A 21,361-nucleotide genomic window follows, 5' to 3' on the forward strand; every position below is an offset into this window, starting at 1 on the left:
AATGGTGAACCACTTCAGTATCTTTGCCAAGAAAACCCCAGAAGGGGTCATAAAGAGTCAGACGTGAATGAAAAATGACTTGATAACAACAACAACAACAAAAATCTCATTTGCTCTTCACAACCACCCTGTAAGTTAGGTTCTATTGTCCCCATTTTACAAACAAGCAAAGTGGTTCAATGACTTTCTCAAGATCACATTGCTAGTAAATGTCAGGTCTTCCTGACTTGAAGTCAGTTCTTATCCTGTCCATTACACTGAGACAAAGACACTAACAAAAAAAAAAGTCTCTCCTCTGCTAGAGCTTATAATCAACTAAGGCAGTGATTTTCAAAGTGTGTGATCTGGGGGCCCAAAATGAAAACTGTTTTCATTACAATACCAAGAGGTTATTTGTCTGCTGAAATGCACTTCCCTTTTCCCCACTACATATCTGTGGGAAGCTAAGTTTTCTTTACATGCCTCCACCAGAACAACAAATTGCAAAAGATTGAATGCAGAAGCATATAGGAGAATCCAGCTGTGTTTTATTAAGACAGACATTAAAGAGATTTCCAAAAGTAGATTGAAAAAAACCAGGCCCCTGATTTTTTTAATCAGTCAACAAGTATTTAATTTTCTTTGTACGCTCATTACTTAGCACAGTGCCTGGCAAAAATAGTAGGAACATGGAGTTATTTTTCATTTTAAAATATGTTATCTATGTTAATGAATAATGGATTTATTATTTTTGTTTTTAAGTGAATTAAGAAACAGTTTAAAATGTATAGGCTCTACTTTCTAATAGAGCAAATATGGTTAGATATAACTTATCTAAAGAAAAGCTCTTTGGGGTCCTTAATAATTTTTAAGGGTGTAGAGGGGTCCCTGAGACCAAAAAAGTTTGAGGACCTCTGTACTAGGAGGTTAGGAAGATTCTGTTCAGTCTGGTCCTAATGCAAAATCTAACTGGATATTGTTTTCTCTCCTAGGCTCCAGAAAATAGTGACAGCCCTGTCCAGAGGAGCCATAACCCCTCCGGGTCGCAGAGTCCCCAGGGTGGCCAGCCTGACCCAGCATCCCCCAGCCCCAGCATTGTTATCGAGAACATTCCTAATGAGAAGGAAGGGATGGCCAGCCCAGAGCCGGTGCTGATGAGCAGCATAAATGGAGAAAACTCTCAAGGCAAGGACACCATGGAGACCCCTCCGAGGAAGCCGCAGCCCCTCAAGAGGACCAGGAAGACCAGCGATGTGCTGCTGATGGTGGCCAAGCTCAATTCAGAATTACCCAAGCCAGAGCAGAGGACTCACCCAGTTGACTCTCCTATCCATAAGCCTCCTTCCTCCATTCCAGGGCTGAAGGGGGAGAAGAAAGGGCAACCTCCAGGAGACACTTGTGATCCACAGAAAGCTACTGAGGACTCTGCCAAAAAGGTGGAGAAACTGAGGACAGTAGGCAGCCAAGGCTCCACAGACATGCCTCCCAAGAAGAGTGAAGGGCCTCAGATCAAAGTGGGCGAGTGTGGCAAGGTGCCCCAGACCAAGGGGCTAATAGGGGGTGAGCCCCAGAATAAAGAGGACCTGGGGACCAAGCCCCACACCGAAGGGGAAGAGCAGGGAGGTGAGGCTGAAGTGAAAGGGACAAAGGAGGACAAAGCACAAATACCCCAAATAAAGGGGGAGGGCCAACCCCACACAAAAGGAGAGTCAGGGGATGAGGCCCAAAGCAAGCCAGGAAAGGCAGATCACCCTAAGGACACAATGGGGACAGGGAAGGAGGCCCAAAGCAAAGCAGGAAAGGGAGACAGAGCCCACATCCAGATGAAAAAATGGGGTCTGAACAAATGGAGAAAGAGGAGCGAGTCCCAGAGTCAGGCGAGGAAGGACATTGAATCTCAAACCCAGTTGAAGAAGGATAGTGAGCCCCAAAGTCAGGGGGGGAAGGAAAGTGGACCCCAAAGTCAGATAGAGAAGAAGTATGGGTCCCAGAGTCAGGTGGGGAAGGATGAGAAGAGGAGTGGTCTCCAAAGCAAAGACAGGAAGGAAGATGACTCCTCCCGAAGGGAAGGAAGTGGGAGTGAAGCTCTCAAAGAAGGAAAGGAGGGCCATGGATCTCCCACCACTGAGAAGGAGGGAGGTGCACCTGATAAAGAGGAGGAGACCAAAGAAGCCCCGGTGAGGATGGAGGAGGAAGAGAAGGCGGAGGGAGAGAGAGGCCAAAGTGTCGACCCAGACAAGGTGAGGATGCTGCCATACCTGGGAATGCTGAATGGCTAGGGTGGGGGTGGGGAAAGGTGCAGAATCTGGGGTGGGGAGGGGCAAGGGGAGAGGAAGCCACTTACCCTGGAAAGAACAGAGTAGCTCTTTTCTATGAAAGTCATGGCAAGCTGGGCAAGGTTTCTTGAGGAGGTGGGTGGGGCTTCGGGGGCTTGGAGACAACCCCTGTTTGGATCTCTAGAAGAGGAGGAAGAGGAGGAGGGAGGAGGAGAAGTAGGAGGGGGAGGAAGGGGAGGAGAAGGGAGAAGGGCAGCCTCAAGAAGTTGACTACTCCCAGCTGATAGTCTGGGAGCATCCATGGAACGTCACGTCTCTGGAAAACATTTCCAGTTCAGGTCCTTGCTTCCTCCTTCCATGCTGGGAATAAAACATTCAGAGGAGTCACTAGGCCATGGGACTTAAGGCTGAGAAGTTCCTGAGGTGGTCCAGCCCTGATGCCTGACCCATTACATTTAGAGCCCAGAGTCTACAAGGGTTATGGAATGCCCTCCCCAATGTGGAATACCCACCCACAAATGTAAGATGTCAGGGGTGGTAAATTAGACTTTGATGCATGACAGTATCTAAGACATTGGAATTGGAGTTAGGAAGACTGTGTGATCCTGGACAAGTCACTTGACCTCTGTTTCAGTTTCCTCATCTTTAAAAGAAAGGAATTGGGCCTGATGGCCGCTGAGGTTCCTTCTTGCTCTGGGTCATCCTATGGTATTATTACTTTGGGCACTCTGTCCACCACAGCAAACCCAAACTCATCCACTTCTCATACGGTATTCCTTGTCCTTGCCTCACTATAGAGGGGCTATGTGAATAGCGGAAGGTGTGGTGGGTGGCTGTGCAAGCACTCAGGCTGGCCAGTATCTTCCCTCACCCTTGCAACCTGACCAGCCCACCTCCTCTTCTGGGCACATCTCTAGGATCTTTCACAATGTGCCTGGTGGGAAAGTCATCATTGCCAATGGACCACAGCCAACTTATATTGGGTAGGTCATGTCAACATGGCATGGCGGATAGCAGTCAGGGTAGAGAGAGCCAGGTTCAGGTGCCACCTCTGATACACACTGAGGCCCCTGGAAAGTCACTTAACTCATCAGGGCCCTACAAGCTCTCAAGTTAGAAGACTGATTAGCAGGGGAGAAGGAGTTTCTGCACTTGGGAGTCCCCTAAAGCCATGAAATTTTAAGTCCAGTCCAAAAAATCCCCACAAAAATAAAAACTATTTATATGTGTGTATATATATGTGTATAAAAGCATATATGTATATACATATATGTGTACACATGGCATGCACATACACATATATGTATGTATGTGTATATATATTAATACACACATATGGTCAAAACCCTGATTTCATTGGCCATCGCAGATCTGCACCTGCTCCAAAGCTTAGAATATTAGAGATTATTTATACTGATGAGTCTAAAATATACTTTTCTTGCCCCAATCTCTCTGCTGACCTCCAATCTCCCGTGTCTAACTGCCTTTCGGACATCTCGAACTATGGGTCTAGTAGACATCTTAAAATCAATATGTCCAAAACAGAACTATTTATCTTTCCCCTGAAACCCTCCTCATCTTCTACCTTCCCTATTAATGTAGAGCGTCCTCCTAGCTCCTCAGACTCACAACCTAGGAGTCAGCTTGGACTCCTCCCTATCTCTGACCTCCCAGATCCAAGATGGTGCCAAGGCCTGTTGATTTCACCTTTGTAGCATCTCTCATCAATTTAACCTCTCAGTATCTCTCATCAATTTCACCTTTTAGCATCTCTTGTCAATTTCACCTGTGCTGCATCTCTTTCATACACTCACTTCTGTCCTCTGATGCTGCCCCTACTTTGACCAACTCAAAGGCACCTAATCTAGGAAGCTCTTTGATTTTTTCTTTCTTTCTCTCTCTCTCCCTCTCTGTCTCTCTCTCTCTCTCTCTCTCTGTGTTTGTACCAGAAGAGGGCATACTTGGCAGTTCCCAAATTTGACCATAAAATTGAACTGATATAAATCAACGAACAAAAAATAATACACATTTCTACCACATCTAAAACATTCCTAATAAGGGAGGACTTGAGTTTGAGTTCCTGAAGAAAGAGATATAGGTGGCAGTGGATAGGGTGCCAGGCTTGGAGGAAGACCTGAGTTCAATTTCTGCCTCAGATACTTAGTAGTTGTATAACCCTGGTCAAGTCTCTTACCTCTGTAAGCCCCAGTTTCTTCATCTGTAAAATGGGCATTATAATAGCACCTACCTGCCAGGGTTGTTGTGAGGATCAAAGGAGATAGTGTGGGTAAAGTGCTTAGCACAGTGACGGGCACAGAGTGAATGCTATGGAAATGTTAGCTATTAAAATCTTTTGACTTGCTTGATTGCTATATTTCCCCCCTTATTTCATTGTCTTTGTGCCCAGGAAGTGGAGGACAGATGGTATGAAGCTGAGAAAGTCTGGCTGGTTCAGAAGGAAGGATTCACACTGGGTAATTTGTGGGCTTGGGCCCCTGGGAACCCCCTCACCCATAGCTTTGTGCCTTGCTACCCATGTGACCTTGGGCAAGCAACGTCTCCCTTCTGGGTCTCAGTGTCCACAGCTGTCAGATAAGGGATTTGGACTAAATGATTTCCAATGTCTCAAACACTTCTGATATTCCCTGTTCTAAGGCCTCTCCCAGCTCTGACATTCTCTGTTCTAAGGCCCCTCTTAGCTTTGCCATTCCATGTTCTAAGGCCCCTTCTGGCTCTTTCAGGTTCTAAGTTCTCTCCCTGCCCTGAAACTTCATGTTCTGAGATCCCTCACAGCTCTGGGTTCTAGGATTCCATGCATATCATTTCATCCAAGCTGATGTGACTAGGCCCTAGGGGGCAGAAGTGAGCATTATCCACCCCTTCCTCAGACATCCCTTGTGTCCCCTACCCCGTCACCGCCCCCAAACCTCCCCTGTCTCTGTGTATGTGCAATACCATGACCCAGTATTCCTTTCCTGGGGGGCTCTCCTCTTAGCGACGGTGCTGAAGCCAGACGTGGGCACCCCAGAGTTGGCTGCAGGGCGAGTGAGACTTTGCATTGATGCGGACAAATCCATCACCGAAGTGGATGAGGAGAACATTCACCGTGTAAGTCCCCCCAGTTCCAGGCCCTGCTCCCTGATTCTCTGTCTCCATAAGGACCTCTCTAATTGTGAGGGGGAGCATCCCTCCAGAAACCCCAACCGCATGGGGAGGCTTTTTGCCTGGCCCCTCCATCCTGTTCTGCCTCCCCCTTAGACCAATCCTGTCTCCACCACATGAAGTCGGAAGGTCTGCCAATGGCCTTCTCCCTTGGAGGGTCCAGTGACCAGGGGAGGATCACAGTGCCACAGACTCTGAGACAGGCCCCCGAGTCTGACCATGACTTTTATCCAGAAAGTGAGCTCTTTATCTTAGAGAACACATGACTCTGAGATGTGGTGCGGGAAGAAAATATAAAAAGGCCCTAGAAAGATCTAGAAATTTTATTGAATTCTAGATGCGTACCGGACTACTCAGATATGTCTGAGACTAATCCTGACTGCAGTCATGTCACTGAAGGTAGCTGTATTCTCCCATATGGTGTTCACAGAATCATAGACCGAGACTAGAAGGGACCTCCGAGGTCATTTTACAGAGGGGGAAACTGAGGCATAGAGATTTTTTGAGTGATTTGCTTAGGGACACATAGCTAGTAAGTGCCTGAGTCAGGATTTGAACTCCTGACCCCAAGTTCAGGGCCCTATTTCCCCGATGCTGACTTTCATATAAGATAACAATTACTACATCATTTGATCCTCACAACAACCCTGGGAGAGAAGTGATATTATTATTATGTCCATTTTACAGATGAGAAAACTGAGGCAAATAGTGGTTAGTGACTTGCCCAGGGTCACACAGCTAGGAAGTGTCTGAGGCCATATCTGAACTCATGTTTGGGGTGTTGTGAGTAGTGAGGGTGACTGATGCCTTGCCCCAGAATGAAGGATGGATGGGATGGTACATATTTAATCTCCTTCTGAGGATTCAGAGGGCACTTAGGCTCCTACCTGTAGGGCCTCAGCATCACATCCATTATCATTACACTGTGGCTCTGCAGGAGGAGCTGGTTACAGTTAGGACTTCTAAAGTCCCCTCCAGCTAGAGCAAACTACAATTCTGTGAATGCCAGATCAAGCAGAACTGACTAATGGCGAGAGTTCCCTGGGGGTGCATGTCTCTCTGTGCCTTTCATTTATGTCGGGTCTTTGATGTTCCCCTGTATCTGGGCCCACGGAGTCCGCTGACCACAGGCCTTAGCGTCCTTTCCTAGCCGTTCAGTGTGTGTCTCGTGGCCTTCCACCCCGGAGGCCCCCACGGCGGAGGGAGCCCACAGTGGCTAACTGGGGGACCCTCCTAGGCCAACCCCCCGGAGCTGGATCTGGCCGAGAACCTAGCCTCGCTGCAGAGCCTCAATGAGTCCAGCGTCCTGAATACGCTTCAGCACCGATACCAGGCCCAGCTCCTGCACACGTACACAGGACCAGACCTGATCTTCCTCCAGCCCCAGGGTGCCCCAGTTCCTTTGTCGTGGAAGGTAAGGTGCCCATGGGGCTTGGCTGGGGGTGGGGAGGAAGACTGGGGGTTATTGGGGAGGGCCTCTGCTAATATGTGTTCATCCACTGAATTGAATATAAGCACCTTGAAGGCAGGGGCAATTTTCTTTGAGTCCTTAACTCCTAACACAGAGCCTCATCTGCAATAGGTACTCAACAAGTGTATATTGGATTAAATTTAATTTGTTCATTTAATATATATTTATTCAGTGCCTTCTATAATAACAATAAAAATGTGAATAGTTTTCATTTCTGTAGCTGTGGGAAGGCTTGCAAGGAGGTTCCATCCCAGATACTGAACTGCATATTGGTGGGGGGGGGTCATTTCACTTATCTGGCTTCAACTTCTTCATCTGTGAGATGGGAGGATTGGACTTGGGCTCTGAGGTCCCTTCCAGTCTGGACTCTACGATCCTGTTTGTTCTCTGTGTGATCTTGGGCAGACCACTTCAAGTCCCTGGGCCTCAGTTTCCTCATCTGTAAAATGAGGGAATTGGGATCCATGGCCTGTGAGGTCCCTTTCAACTTTGGGTGTAGAGTCCTGCGAATTCAGAGAGAGATGCAAGGCTGGGGAGAGCCCAGGGCAATGCTGTTTTCCATTCAAGGGCTGGGGGCTAAGTGCCTTGTCTCTTCCTCTCCAAGGAGAGCTAGGATGTAGCTATGGCTAGAAGTCCTATTCAATCTGTCCCGGGTGACTTGGGAACTTGGATAAGTAGGCATTGAGGAAAGTGACATGATATAAGGTAGCAATTCTCAAGGTGTGGTCACCCTTTGAGGGGGTCCACGAGGTCAAAACTCTTCGTAATAATGCTAAGAAGACAGATTTAGCCCTCATAAAGAAAAGCCCTTTGGGGACACCTCAGTGATTTTTAAGAGAAACTCTGATTGAACGGGAAGACCTCTGGCCTGGGAGTCAGGATTCCTGGAGAAGGAAAGACTTGGGGAGGCAGACAGCTGCCTTCAAGTGCTTGGAAGCTGTTACAGGGGATTAGCTGAGTTCTGCTTGGCCCCTTGAGGATGAGGTTCTGTCTGGTGTCAGGGAGAACCTCCTGTCCATTAGTGCTCCCTCCAACATAGATGGTTACTTATCAGCACTCTATGGGCTCTGAAGTCACATCCAGTTCTGAAATTCTGTGATTCTCTGACCCGGGTTCCAGTCTCAGCTTTGCCCGTAATCCAATGAGATTACATTTTTGAAGTGCTTAGCACGGGGCCTGGAACATAATATGGGCCAGATAAATGCTTGGGTCTACCTACTCGGCCAAGTTGCTCAATCCCTCTGGGACTCAGCTAATAACGATGCTCCCCATTTGATAGATGAGGAAATAAACTCTGTGGCCGTCGTAGGTGCTAAATCAGATTGCTGTGGTCTCCTGAGCAGCTGGGGTGCCATTGGGCTCCTGTTTCACGAAGGTGATTACTCCATCCGCTAATGTCCATCTATGTCCATCCTCACCACCTTCTACGTGTACAGCTCGTAGGATTAGAGGTTTAAAAGCTAATCCTTCCCTCTCCTGGCCACAGTCTCAGTTTTGCTTTCTGTGACCACCAGGTGGCAGCACAGACCCACAAGTAGGTCTAGGATTTGGGGAGCAGGTTGGGGGAGGCAGTGGGGTCTGCGCTCCCAGTGGGCATAGCCCCTTGCTTTTGGAACCTCTGGGAATGAAATGGGACCCAAGAGGAAGTGGGTAGAGTGTGTGAGGTGTGAGTCAGGGAAGGTGGGGCTCTCCTGGATGGCGGTAGGGACCTGCCCTGTTGGGTCTTAGAAGAGATAGAAGCAGGGGCCTGACCCACCCCGGAGCCCCCTACCCAGAGGTTTGACCTGCTGGGGATTTGTCTTGCTGGCTTGGCAGGATGCCATAGCATACCATTATCCTATCTCTCAAGGGCCACTCTACAGTGGAGTAATGACTGTTGGGAACCTGGGAGGGAAGTCAATCAGAGACCTGGAGTTGGAAGGAACCTCACAAGCCATGTAGAGCAACCCCCCTCATTTTACAAATGGAGAAAATGGGGCCTAGAGGGATTTAGTGACTTACCGAAGGTCATGTAAGCCAGTGGAATTCGAATTCAGGTCTTCTGACTTGAAAAATCATGGATTAAATTAAGCACTGACTTTGTGCCAAGCCTCCTGCAAATGCTGGGAATTAAAACAGAAAGATAGGTAGTTCTTGCTCTCAAGGATCCCACACTGGAACGGTGGGAGATGCCACAGGGAAGAGGCTTTGGCCGCACGGCAGATGGCAAGGACTGCGGGGCTCAGGGCACAGCCGCAGAGGAGATGCTCTGGTGACTGCACACCCTCCCCCCTTCAAATGCTTCTCATGCTTGTTTTTAGCTTTAAGTAGATTGGTCAATCCATCATTCAACATCTACTATGCGCCAGGCACTGGGCTAAATGTTGGGAATGGAAAAAGAGGCAAAGGATAATCCTTGCCCTCAAGGAGCTTACAATCTAATGGGACCAGATCATTTCAAAGCTTCACATTAAGGGAAAACCTAGGTTCTGGGTCCTGGTGGTGAGGTCCCTGCCACAAGCCAGCTGAGGCTCCTGCCCATGACTAGGCAGTCATGGGCCATCCTGAATGGGATCTGTTGGGTACAGGGTCAGGGAGCTGAGAGTCTGCTCTTAGAGGGGCCTCACCTTGGGTCCTCTTGCCTCTACGTGTTGATGGAGCCATATTCTTTCAGGGATGATCCAGTTTGGGGGAAAACCCTAGGAAATCTATTTTCCCTCAGGACTTACTTCCCTCTGCCCCTAAATGAAAGAGCTAATACAGTGTGGAATTTCACCCCCAGGTGCCCAAAGGAAGGAGGGATGGCCTGGTGCCCCACATCTGCTCCTTAGCCTGGAAGGCCTACTGGGCCATGCTGAGCCAGCGCCAGGACCAAACCATTGTGCCCCTGGGCAGGAGTGGGTCTGGCAAAAGCACTTGCTGTGAGAGAGCCCTAGAATACCTGGTGGGCAGCGCTGGCAGCGTGGATGGACGGGTCTCAGGTAGAGTCTGTGTCTTTGTGGACATGGTGCATATGTATGTGTATGGAGTTGGGGGGCGTGCTTAAGTTTGAGGGTGTATATGGGCACATGCAAACACATGTACACACAATGCAACCCACATGTATACATACACACCAAACATATGTATATGTTTGTACATATGTATGTTCATATAAGTATATAAATTTATGTATATATTGTGTGCATGCACACACATGTATTGTGTTATGTGTTCATATATGTATACATAGGTGAGTATGTTTAAAGAGATGGCAGTGTCCCTCTTAGTAATAATAGTTAGCTTTTATATATCAATTTAAGGTTTATAAAGTATCTTTCCCCCTTGCGCTTTGCACAGTACCTGGCACATAGTAGGGAGTTAATAAATGTTTAATGACCATCTGACTGACTTATATTATCTCGTTTGATCATCAGGACGCCCTTGTGGCATCCTATGGCAGGTAGACAGGTTTGAAGGCACTAGTGAGTGTGATTGGGAAAAAAAATTACAGCTTTATTTTCACTGACTTCTAACAGAAATTTAGCGTCTCTTTTAATTATTTAAAAGTCTTATTCTGAGGAGTCCATATTTTTCACCAGATTGTCAAAAGGGTTCAGGATACAGAAATTATTTAAGAATCCCTGGTGTAGAAGGTAATAGCTGAGCTGTTTCTTGAAGTTAGCCAGGTATTCTGAGAGGTAGAGTTGAGGGAGGAGGGTATTCCAGGCATGGGGGACAGTCAATGCAAAGGTGCGGAGTTGGGAAATGCCGTGGATGCGGAACAGTATGAAGGTCATTTTGGCTGGACCATGAGAAGGGGGGGAAATGGAAGGGAGGAAGTGGGGGGCATCCAGAGGGGCTTGGAAGGAACACTGAGTGAGTCGGTGCTTTCTGGGGGTTGCCTTTTTGCAGCAGAGAAGATCTGTGCCACCTTCACCATCCTCAGGGCCTTCGGCTCAGTGCTGACTGATCACAGCCACAGCTCCACACGCTTCTCCATGGTCATGTCCCTAGATTTCAGCGCTACTGGCCGGGTCACGGCGGCCCACCTCCAGGTGAGGGCCCTGCCACAGTTGGGGTGGGCCGGGCTGGGGTACAGAGCCCGCGGGTGAGTTCTGGTCTCAGCCCCATGGACTCCCCCTCTTCCGTGTGACTGGGCACCCCAGGAACAAGCTGGTCCCTGTTCCTGCCACCGTCACCGTCACCATAATTGTCCCTGGCTGGTATGGGAGATGTCAGCTCCTTCCTGAGGCTTGCTCAGTGACCCAATTTATCTCTTTCAGGAGCAAATGCCCAGGCCTGTCTGTGCTTCTGAATATTGCAAGGATTAAATATTCATGAGTAAATATATAATTCAGCAGTTCATTAGCAGAATCTTAAAAGTGAAAGCTGAAATTAGACAGTTGTTCCCTTAGCCTTCTGTGGCAAATCTGTGTTTGGGAAACATGCGGCCTGTTTGTTCTGTCTCCCCTGCCCCCGACCTCCCCTCCAGAAATGTTCTGGATGAAACAGAACCGGGGGATGAGGTTCTAAGAAGGGCTAGAGGAAAGAGCCTCTAGGAATAAGAGCTCTGCTAAGGTTGCAGATGAGGCCTCTGGGTGACCCTCTGTATGGAGTAGGGGACCATCCATATTGAACCTGGAAAGGATGGTTCCCTGCTTTCCCCTCCCCCAATCCCTCCTCTTTCTTGATACCTTTAAGGGAGCCTGAAATTCTGATTTAAGTGAGTTCTTTGGGCTGAGGCATTGAAAGCCTCTGATAAAAAGGGGAAAAAAAAGTTATTAACACACGAGGACTGTGTTAGCTATTAACATCTCAACTTGAATTTGTTTATTGACTTCACCTGCCTCCTCAAGGAATGGGGAACAGGACAGGGGGCTGCCTGAAAGGAGACAAAAGTCCAGAGGGTCTGTAAAGAGATGGGAGGGCAGGTCTGAGTGAGATGCCCCTGCAGGAGACTCTGATTAGACCGGGGGTTAAAGGGGCATCAGGTGAGGTCCCCAGTGGTATGGCGGTCACGAGCCACTGAGAGGAGGTTGGAAACACTTAATGAAGGAGGAATGAATGAATGAATGAATGAATAAGTGAACAAGTGAACAATGACGGCCTCACCAGTGTATTCCAAGGTGGCCTCCAACTGGTGGGGGGACATGAGTATTCACCTGCTGTTTACCCTCTAGTCAGGAAGAGTGGACCAAGGCGGTAAGGTCTTTCTCCTTCCCTGCCTGTGCCTTAGCCTTGCTAGGACACCAGTCCAGGTGGCTGAGCCCTGGTCTAAGCCATGTCTTAGCACCTCGGTCTCTATTTTCCCACACAATGTGCCTTGGGAGGTCATGGGAATGATGCTGAGATAACGTCTCTGTCTCTGAGTCTCTCATCTGTCTCTCTAGACCATGCTAATGGAAAGAGTCCGAGTGGCCCAGCGGCCAGAAGGGGAGGGAAACTTTGCTGTTTTCTCCCAGATGTTGGCCGGGCTGGACCTTGATACCAGGTAAGATCCCACAGGTGTGGAGTCCCAGGGCAGGGGGACAATGGTGAAGCAGGGATCTGGTCTGGGCATTGGGTGCTTGCTCTTGGATACTGCTCTCGTCCTCAGTGTTTGCTGGGAGCTGCTCTTTTGAAAGGAAGGAGTCACTATTAATGGAGGTCATGGGGAAGACAAGTTTCACAATACCTCTGGTCTTCAGAGGCCATCTGGTCCAGATCCTTCATTTTAGAAAACAGGCTGACAAAGGTGAGGTGTTTTACCTGAGGTCCCCAAAGCAATAAGCATTGGAAGCAGAATTTGAACTCAGGTCCTCTAACTCCAGATAGTGGACCTGGGGAGAACGAGGAGGGCAGGCGTGGGTGAGATGGCCCAGCAGGTCGCTCAGGCAAAGGTAGGGTTTGAACCCAGGCCCTCAGATTCCAAACCCAATGCTTTTCAAACTGAAGCTGGAGGGCTCACTCATCACGGATGACATGGAGGGGATGCCAGCATCTGGCAGGGGTCCGGACCTCTGAGCCCATCCAATTTTAAGATCTGATTCAATTTAATTCAATTCAGTAAGCATTTATGGAGCACCTACTGTGTGCCAGGCACCAAGCTATGTGCTCTGGATATAAAGACAAGAGGGAAAGCGGCTTCTGCCTCCATTCTACTGAGATCATGGGATTATACAATCTGATTTTTACAGAGGAAGAAACTGAGACGCAGGAGGTTGAAATGACTTACCTGAGGTCACAAAAGCCATAAATATCAGTGGTGGAATTTGAACTCAGGTCTTGTAACTCTGTGGCACTGGACCATATTGTTTCCACAAGTAAATTCTCTGATTCTGTGCATTGGATTGGACTGCCATGTAAGGATGAGTAACTAGGGATGTTGAGCCTAGAGAAGAGAATACTTAAGTTGGGAGTGTGGGAAGCATGAGGCTGCAGGACTTTTGGTCAGGGATGTTGTGGAGAGAATTCCTTTCTCCAGTGTGGGAGAGACTTGGCTATCCTCTGAAGTTCCTTCTTACTCTGAGATTCTGTGACTTGGTTCTGTGAAATCGTTTCTCCCTGTGATGTAATTGGATGCCCATTTCACAGATGTGGAAAGTGATTTGCCCGAGATGACGTAGTTAACACTCAGCAATGCCCGGTGCCCAAATGGAAATTCAGGTCTTGTGGCCCCAAATCCACTGGTCTCCACTATACCCCATGGCAAGCACAGAACCCGATGGAGTGTAGTCACCTGGCAGGCTTCCTGGAGAAGGGGGGATTTGAGACAGGTTTTGAAGGAAAGTGAGGGAGACAGGTTTGCCCTGTGGAATGAGCCAGAGGAAGGGGAATATTCCAGGCAGAGGGAAGTGTATGAAGATTGGTCAACCTTCTTTTTGTCAGGCTCTAACCTGCTATGTCTCTCCCATGGAATCTTTTGTGGGCCTCTGTATTCTCATCTGTGAAATGGGGATGACCTTCCCCATCTCTGTCACAGGGCTGTTGTGAAGATGGAACATGATAGTGTGTGGAAACGTAGCTTAGTGCAGTGCCTGGCACATAGTAGGACCTGAATAAATACTTGTTGAGTGGACTCTTGCCTCTCCTCCCTTACTCTGCCTCGTTTTCCCTTCCCCATCTCCTGGACCAGGAGAGACAGAAGCAGCTTCATTCCTACAGAGGGTGAGCAGACTTGGTGGGGTCCCCACCACTGACCATAGTGGAGAAACAATCAATCAGAGAAGGCACCCTCCCCTCGGCCCACCCCCAATGTCCCTTGGTTTGTGGCTCTCATACAATGGTTGCTGATGATTCCATTAGCTCCTTCTCCAAACTGACCTCGGTAAATGGTAATCAGCGTTTCAGAAACCCCGGTCTATGGGGAAGGGGGCCGCCCCCTCATCAGGAGCCCTGGCCTAAAGCCCCCGAGCACCATCCTCCAGCCCTGTGATCCAATCTCGTCTAGCCCCATGCTTCCCACAGTAGGAGGCTCTCCTGCCCAGAGATGAATTCACCCGGAAAGTGCTCGTCCATTTTTTCCCTTTTTCTGATACAGCTATAATAGTTTGCTGTGATAGGAATGAATACTGTAGGAAGGATTCTTTCTTCTGGGCCTGACCTCTTGCATCAGGCCTCATTTTGTGATTACAGAAGGTCTGTTTTGATAACTGGCTCTCTCCCCAAACTAGGTGGCTGGCTAGATTTGGTGCTTGAGCTGGAGAGAGGCAGATAGGTACTTCCCGAATACTCTGAGGAGAACATTGCCCTCTGACCAGGGATTGGAGAGATTCCAGATGAAAATGAAATGCCATGTTTGCAAATGTGTCCTGGCTCCCAGGGAATAGGCAGGACCCCCTTGGGAAAGGGCCGGAGGCTTTGGGGTTGAGCAAGGGGCTGGGGAGGAAGGGCTTTTTGCTTGTTGGTATAGTCAACATCTTGGTGCCCGAGAAAGGGTAATGGCTTTGGAGTCAATCAGTTTGAATTTGACCTTTGACTCTGATCTTTATCTTGAGAAAGTCACTTAGCTCATTTACATGTTGGTTCCTCCCGAGAGTGGAAGCTCTTGAGGGCAGGAACTATTTTAGCCTGTCTTTGTATCTGGGCACTTAGCACTACACCTGGCACAGAGTAAATGCTTGTTGATTGACTGACCTATGTAGGCGTCAGTTTCCTTTTCTGTAAAATGAGGGAGGTGGACAGTTTGATCCCTAAATGTGTAGCTCTAATTTTATGACCCAATGATACAGGCAACTTCAGAGGCCCTGGCACCATGAGTGTCTGGGTTGTGCTTGAGGGAGAGAGGCAGCTAAGCATCTCTGGAGAGCGCCATCTTTTCAGTCTTTTCCATCATGGCTTGCAACCATATCTCACTAGACTTTCTTAGGTCTTTTCTCAGGGCTCTTTGGGAATCCATGTCAGTACTCAGGTGAGGGAACTCCCCTCTTCCTCTGGAGCAAGAACAATGCAGCTCATGCTTCTGTAGCAGGGGGCTCGCTGTTCCCATTTTATGGATGAGCAAACTGAAGCTCAGAGAGATCACAGGTCCAGAGTTGGAAATGACCTCAAAAGCCATTGCATACAGCTTTTCTGTTTTACAGAGGAGGAAACTGAGGGCCAGGGAGGTTAAGTGACAGGGCCATGTGGGCAGTTAACGTCAGAGATAAGATTTGAACCCAGGTCTTCAAACTACAAGAGCCAGGGTTTTTAAAGAAATGTGCTCAGGGTGACCTGGCTTTAATTTGTGGAGCTGGGTCTAAGGCCAGGGTTCTTTCTCGTAGACCCAGTTGCCTTTTAAAAGGATGAAGGGCATAGGAAAATAGCGTTAGCAGAGGCTGTTAACTTTCCTGGATAGGTTGGAGCATAACGAAGCATAGGGAAGCCTTTCTATCTCCTTATAACATTAACAGCCAGGGGTAGCTGGGGATGTGGACAGGATTTCCTGGGGAGCTCAGAGTGTGATCAGGGTCCCCGCCTGGGAGAGACTTCCCTACTGGTGGGCAGCCTGGGAGGGCCGTGAAACTACCTCCAAACATTCTCTTCATTTTCCTATTTCCTTTATTAGTTTAGAAGGGGCTCTGTCCTCCCGTGGGGCTGGACTTAATTTTTTTCACCTCACCTTGTAGTTTTCTATCTACTTGCTGTATTTTTTAAGAAGTTTAGAACACATGACACATTTTATCTCAACCAAAAACCTCCACTTTATCCCATCCCAGCAGCTGCCATTTTCCAGAGGAGGAAACTGAGGCTGTGAGAAACACAAGACTCTGGATGCCTGCTTACCCAATGGGATGGGGCCGGGGCGGTGCTTGCCAAAGGCTCACCAGGGACTCCCTTTCTCTATGGGATCGTAGGATTTGGAGCTGGAAGGGACCTCAGAGGTCATCTGGGTCACCCCCTTCATTTTACAGATGAGGAAACTGCCACAAACAGGCAGTAATGTTTGAAGCTGGGATTTGAACTCAGGTACCCCGACTCTCCATCCTGTGCTCTGTCTAATGTGCCAGGCAGATGTCATCTTCTTTGAGTGGGTGTGTGTTTTTATCATGGACGAAATCAGGCACCAGGTAGGGGAGGCCTCAGTTTGCCTTTGGTCAACCCTCTATCCCAAATGATTGCTTAGGGAAGGGAGGTGTTTGTCCCTGAAGGGAGGCAGTAAAGCTCAGTGGACCGAGCCCTGGCTTAGGAGTCAGGTGGCGTGGGTTTGAATCCTGACTCTGCTACTTATTGCTTGTGTGACCTTGGGCTGAGTCACTGAACCTCTCTGGACCTCAGTTTCCTTATCTGTAAAATGGGATTAATAATCCTTGCACCATCTCCCTCTCGGTGTTGTTTTGAGGAAAGTGCTTTGTAAGCCAAAAAACTCAAAAAAAAAAAAAAAAAGCTGAAGACCTAATCCCAGTCCTCAGGGTTGTCTGTCTAGCTGGAAAAACCACATGCGCATAAGTGAGGTTAATTCATGTCTCCAAGGTGGCTCCCACAGTTCTTCATTCAGGTCTAAAGATTTGTTTAAACAATGAGAAAACAACATTCATGGATGTGCTGGCAGGACACTGGGAACTGAGGCCTGAGGGAATGAGAGAGGGACAAAGGCCTCCTTCTGAGGCCCTGGATGTCATGGGAAGGACATTGACCTCGGAGACAGAGCACCTGGCTGGGAGGACCAGCTCTGATGTGGACTGGCCATGGGATGGCCTGGAAGGCCCTTCCCCCCTCACTGTGAGGGCTTTTGGGAAATGATCCACTGCAGACACTGGTCTAAGGTATAGAACTGCTAGGGATGCAGAGGCTGAGTTCAATCCTCTCATTTTACAGATGTGGAAACTGAGGCCCAGAAGGTCACACAGCTTGTAAGTGCCTGAAGTAGGATTTGAATTCAGCTAATCCAACTTCTTGTCCAGATCTCTATCTATAGACCATGCTGCTCTCCTCCCAGCCTTGACATTCAGTTCTAAGGTCCCTCCCATTTCTGCCATCCCCTGTTCTAAGGCCCCTCCCAACCCTGACACTTCATGTTCTAAGGCCCCTCCCAGCTCTGACATCCCCTGTCCTAAGGTCCCTCTCATTTCTGACATCCCCTATTCTAAAGCCCCTCCCAGCTCTGACACTCCATATTCTAAGGCCCCTCCCAGCTCTGACATCCCCTGTTCTGAGGCCCCTCCCAGCTCTGACATCCCCTGTTCTGAGACCCCTCCCAGTTTTAGCACTCTCCGTTCTAAGGTAAAACCATCTGGGATTCTGTGCCCCAGCTTGGATGTTTAGCTGTTTGCAGAGAGTGTATTTCCTTCCTGTCAGTCTTGGTACCTGGCTCTGGTGCCCATAAGGGGTCCATCTCCTTTGCTGTTCATGTTTGCTTTGGCCCCTGGTTCTGCTGTCCATCTTGGTGGGTGCTGGCCCCTTGGGAGCCCCAATACAAAGATTGTCTGCTGGAGGTGGCCTGGGTGCTCCGGGCCAGCTGATAGGGCTCCTCAAAGATCCCTTTGTCCGCAGAGCATCTGTGGGGGGCAGGCTGGCAGATTCTGGGCCGTGGCCAGCTCCAGCCATGGAGGGTGAAGGCCGAAGGCTGTGGGGACGCTGAGGGAGGGCTGAATCCTTTGGAGGTGGGATGGCCAGTGTGCTGCTGGGCAGGCCTCAAGAGGGAGCTGAGCCTCCATGAAAGAACCTCCCTCTCCCTCCCTCCCTCCCTCCTCCACACTCTCAGCAGCCTGGATTTCCTGCGCTTTTAGGCCCGTCTATTGTCTCCTAACACAACAGAGCCCTGAGTGGGAGCGGAAGCTGTAACATCCTCATTGAGAGAGGAAACAAAGTGGGCTTTCAGGGGGAAGGAGCAGCCGCAGGCAGACTTCAGGAGGCCCTGGCTCGGGGCCTGGGTCCAGCACGCCAGCCCGCCCCAGCAGCACTAGAGAGGGTGCCCAGGGTGGGCCGCCAGCCAAGCCAGAGCAGAGGGAGACATACCTGAGGCTGAGCTCAGCTCCAGACCTGGAGGATGGGGCTCCCTCCAAAGCAGGGGGACCTCAGCGCTCTGGAAAGCAGAGGCAAGGTCGTGGGGTTCAGTGGACAGAACAAGGGACTGGAAGTCACCTAACCCAACCTGCAGCCCGGCCCCTCCCACTTACTATCACCTGTGTGACTTTAGCCAGGTCATATCCCCTGTCTGGGCCTCAGTTTCCCTCTCTGGAAAAGTGAAGGGGTTGGATGAAAGGACCTTTAAGGTCCCTTCCAATCTGAATCTGTGACTAGGATCCCAAGTCACCTAACCAGTTTCCCTCAGTTTCCCTCTCTGGAGATGATGAGGTTGGAGTACAGCATGTGTTCTTAGCCTTTTATTGTGTGTAGGCCCCTCCAGCAATCAGTCTGGCAAATCTCATGGGTCCCTTCTCAGAATAATGCTCTTAAATGCACAAAAGAAAACAATTAGGATTACAAAAGAAACCAATTATGTTGTGATGCAGTTATCAAGTTCATGGATTCTCCAGGTTAGGTTAAAAACCCACGGAGGGTATCTCCAGTGTCCTTTCCAATTAGGTCTGTGATCCTTTGACCCTAAGTCCCTTAATCTCCCCAGGCCTCAGTTTCCCCTCCTATAAAATAAAGGGATTGGGCCTCTGAAGGCCCTTCTCATTTTAAATGTGCGATCTCAGCCTCAATGCTCCTTCTTTGTGACCCCCTTTTTTCTTTCTCTCCCTCTTCCCCACATGGGTGGCTCTCCCATACCCCAAAACTGCCTCTTGGAAACTAGAGTGAGATTGCCCCCTGGGGGAGTGATTCATGAGTGAGTGGTTCAGTGACTGGATTGTTGACCTTGACTGGGCCTTAGGCCTTGGGGTCTGATGGGAAGAGCCTTGGGCATGGAGGCTAGAGGACCTGGGTTCAAATCCCGTCTATCCTTCTTACTCCTGGTGTGACCTCAGGAAAATCATGTAACCTCTCGGTTTTCTCATCAGTAAAATGGGCAATAGAAGGTCTCTAAGACCCCTCCAAACCCTAAAACTTCTGATTCACCTTGGAGGACTATAGACATCTCAATAGCTTCTATATCAGCCAGGATCTTCTCTCCAGTCTGTTGGCTTATAAGTAAAGTATCTTAAATCTGGAAGCCCCTCCTGGATCACCATCTTGTCTTGGTGTAACTCAATGAAACTAGGAGCTATGCCAGGCTGGAAAATCCAAGACGGACAGGGCATAGCAGGGAGTTCTGACAAAAGGGGGTCCACTGGAGAAGGAAACGGCAAACTGCTCCAGTATCTCTGCCAAGAAAACCCCATGGCCAGCATGGAGGCCAGAAGGGCTTGGCATGAAATGGTCCACAGGGTCGTGAAGAACTGGACATGGCTAAATGCCTGGACGCCAACAACAAATCTGGGAGGGACTGCTGAAGGCATCTACTTTACTCCCACCTCCCATTTAACAGATGAGAAAAACTGAGGCAGGGAGAGAAGAAGTCCGCTGCCTAAAGCCAGTCAGCTGTGCTAAAGTCAGGGGCAGAACCAGGACAAGAACCCAGGGCCCCCAGTCCAGTATGTGGACATCCCATGCTTCCTTGACAGTTTTCAAAGCTCAGCCCTTGGGAGGGAGGAGTCCAGAAAGACCGTGTTCCTGGAGAAAGCCCCTCAGTACAGGCCCTCCCTGCACTTGGCCGGGAGGTTAATTATCCACCAGATGCTAGCCTGGGTCACCTCAGGGGTTTCAAGCACTCTTCAAGGCAGAGATGGTCAGTATGATATTTGGACAGAAACCCTTGTCTCAGGAACAAACTTGTTTTTGAGGCTGTGAAATCACATCTCTTGTCTTCCATCCATGCTTTCAGGACAGAGCTATACTTGCATCAGATGGCGGAAAGTCACTCCTTTGGCATGGGCGTGTGGGCCAAGGTAAGGAGAGGCCAGCCAGATGTCTCCTTTCTCTAGGAGGGATGGGGGGGTATGGAAAGGGGTGGGTTGGGTGGGAAGGCAAGGGGTGGGGGATGGTTACTCTTCCTCAGCTTTCCCTCAGCTTTGGCAGATGGGTTGAGTAGGAAGTCTGTGGCAGGCTTAGAATCTCATGAAAGTCAATAAGTGTTTGTTGTGTGCCCTGTTTTCTGCTTGGAACTAAATGTGTGTGTGTGTGTGGGGTGGGGTGGAGGATGGAAAAACATAGAGCGTGATGCTGGGGTGGGGGAAGAACCCTGGATTCCTACCAGGAGAATGGAAGCTTCTGGAGGGCAAAGATGACTTCATTTTTGCTCTGGTATCCCCAGCACCAAGCACAATAATGCCTGGCTCTTAATAAATACTTGTTGTATTCAACTGAATAGAAGTAGAATCAGAAAGTCTGGGTGACCCTGGACAAGTCACCAAATTGGAAGCATGGACCCTCAGTAATTGGAAGGAGCCCAGAGCATCCCACTTTGGGATGGTTTTTGTTGATAGGGTGTTTTTCCTTACATCAGCTTTAAATTGCTACTTTGCTCACTTCTAGGGACATCAGTTTCTTTCAGAGATACAGAAAAAGCCTGTCCCTTCACTTGTGGTTAGACTACCCCAGGAGGAATCAGGGTCCTCCTGAGCCCAGACCCAGAGACTTTGGTGTGAGGGGCTCCCTGGGCTCTGCATGGTATATATCTAGGATTGATATAGAGGAAAGAGCACTGACATTAGGCAGAGGACCTGCGTTCAAGTCCTGCATAGGTGTTTACTTCCTGAGTGATTGTGGGCAGGTCATTTAAGCTTTGCATTTCTCAGTTTCTTCCTCTGTAAAATGAGGGGGTTAGACTATCTGACTTCTGGGGTTCCATTCAGCAGCAGAGCTGCGATTCTCTAAAATGGCGCTGCTAATGCCTACAGCACATATCTCACAGGTTTATTGTGAGAATAAGTGAAGATGGCATTTGTAAAGCATGTGGTCAGCCTTAAACTCTTATATGTCAGTGCCTTGGGGGTAAGGGTGGGGAGATGACTTCTAGAGAGGAAACACAGCAATAAACACAGGAGATCACAGGCTCCCTTCATGCTAGGGTCATAGGATCATAAAAGGTTAGAGCTGGAAGGGCATTTGAAGAACCCAAATACCTTAT

The 21,361-nt window shown here is 49.1% G+C and overlaps 1 protein-coding gene across 1 annotated transcript in view; it reads left to right on the top strand.

The window, feature by feature from the left end:
- The window catches only part of MYO18B (myosin XVIIIB), a 352,079-nt gene that overhangs the window by 9,289 nt on the left and 321,429 nt on the right, over nt 1-21,361 (top strand). Inside the window, exons 3-10 of the mRNA XM_027862330.1 lie at nt 972-2,219; nt 4,663-4,729; nt 5,251-5,363; nt 6,655-6,831; nt 9,650-9,848; nt 10,762-10,904; nt 12,240-12,340; nt 20,117-20,180. Coding sequence (XP_027718131.1) covers nt 972-2,219; nt 4,663-4,729; nt 5,251-5,363; nt 6,655-6,831; nt 9,650-9,848; nt 10,762-10,904; nt 12,240-12,340; nt 20,117-20,180 — 2,112 coding nt within the window. The remainder of the gene's footprint in view (nt 1-971; nt 2,220-4,662; nt 4,730-5,250; nt 5,364-6,654; nt 6,832-9,649; nt 9,849-10,761; nt 10,905-12,239; nt 12,341-20,116; nt 20,181-21,361) is intronic.

The sequence above is a fragment of the Vombatus ursinus genome, unplaced genomic scaffold (assembly GCF_900497805.2).
Source record: "Vombatus ursinus unplaced genomic scaffold, bare-nosed wombat genome assembly UNPS02001287.1, whole genome shotgun sequence".
Classification (NCBI taxonomy): Eukaryota; Metazoa; Chordata; class Mammalia; order Diprotodontia; family Vombatidae; genus Vombatus; species Vombatus ursinus.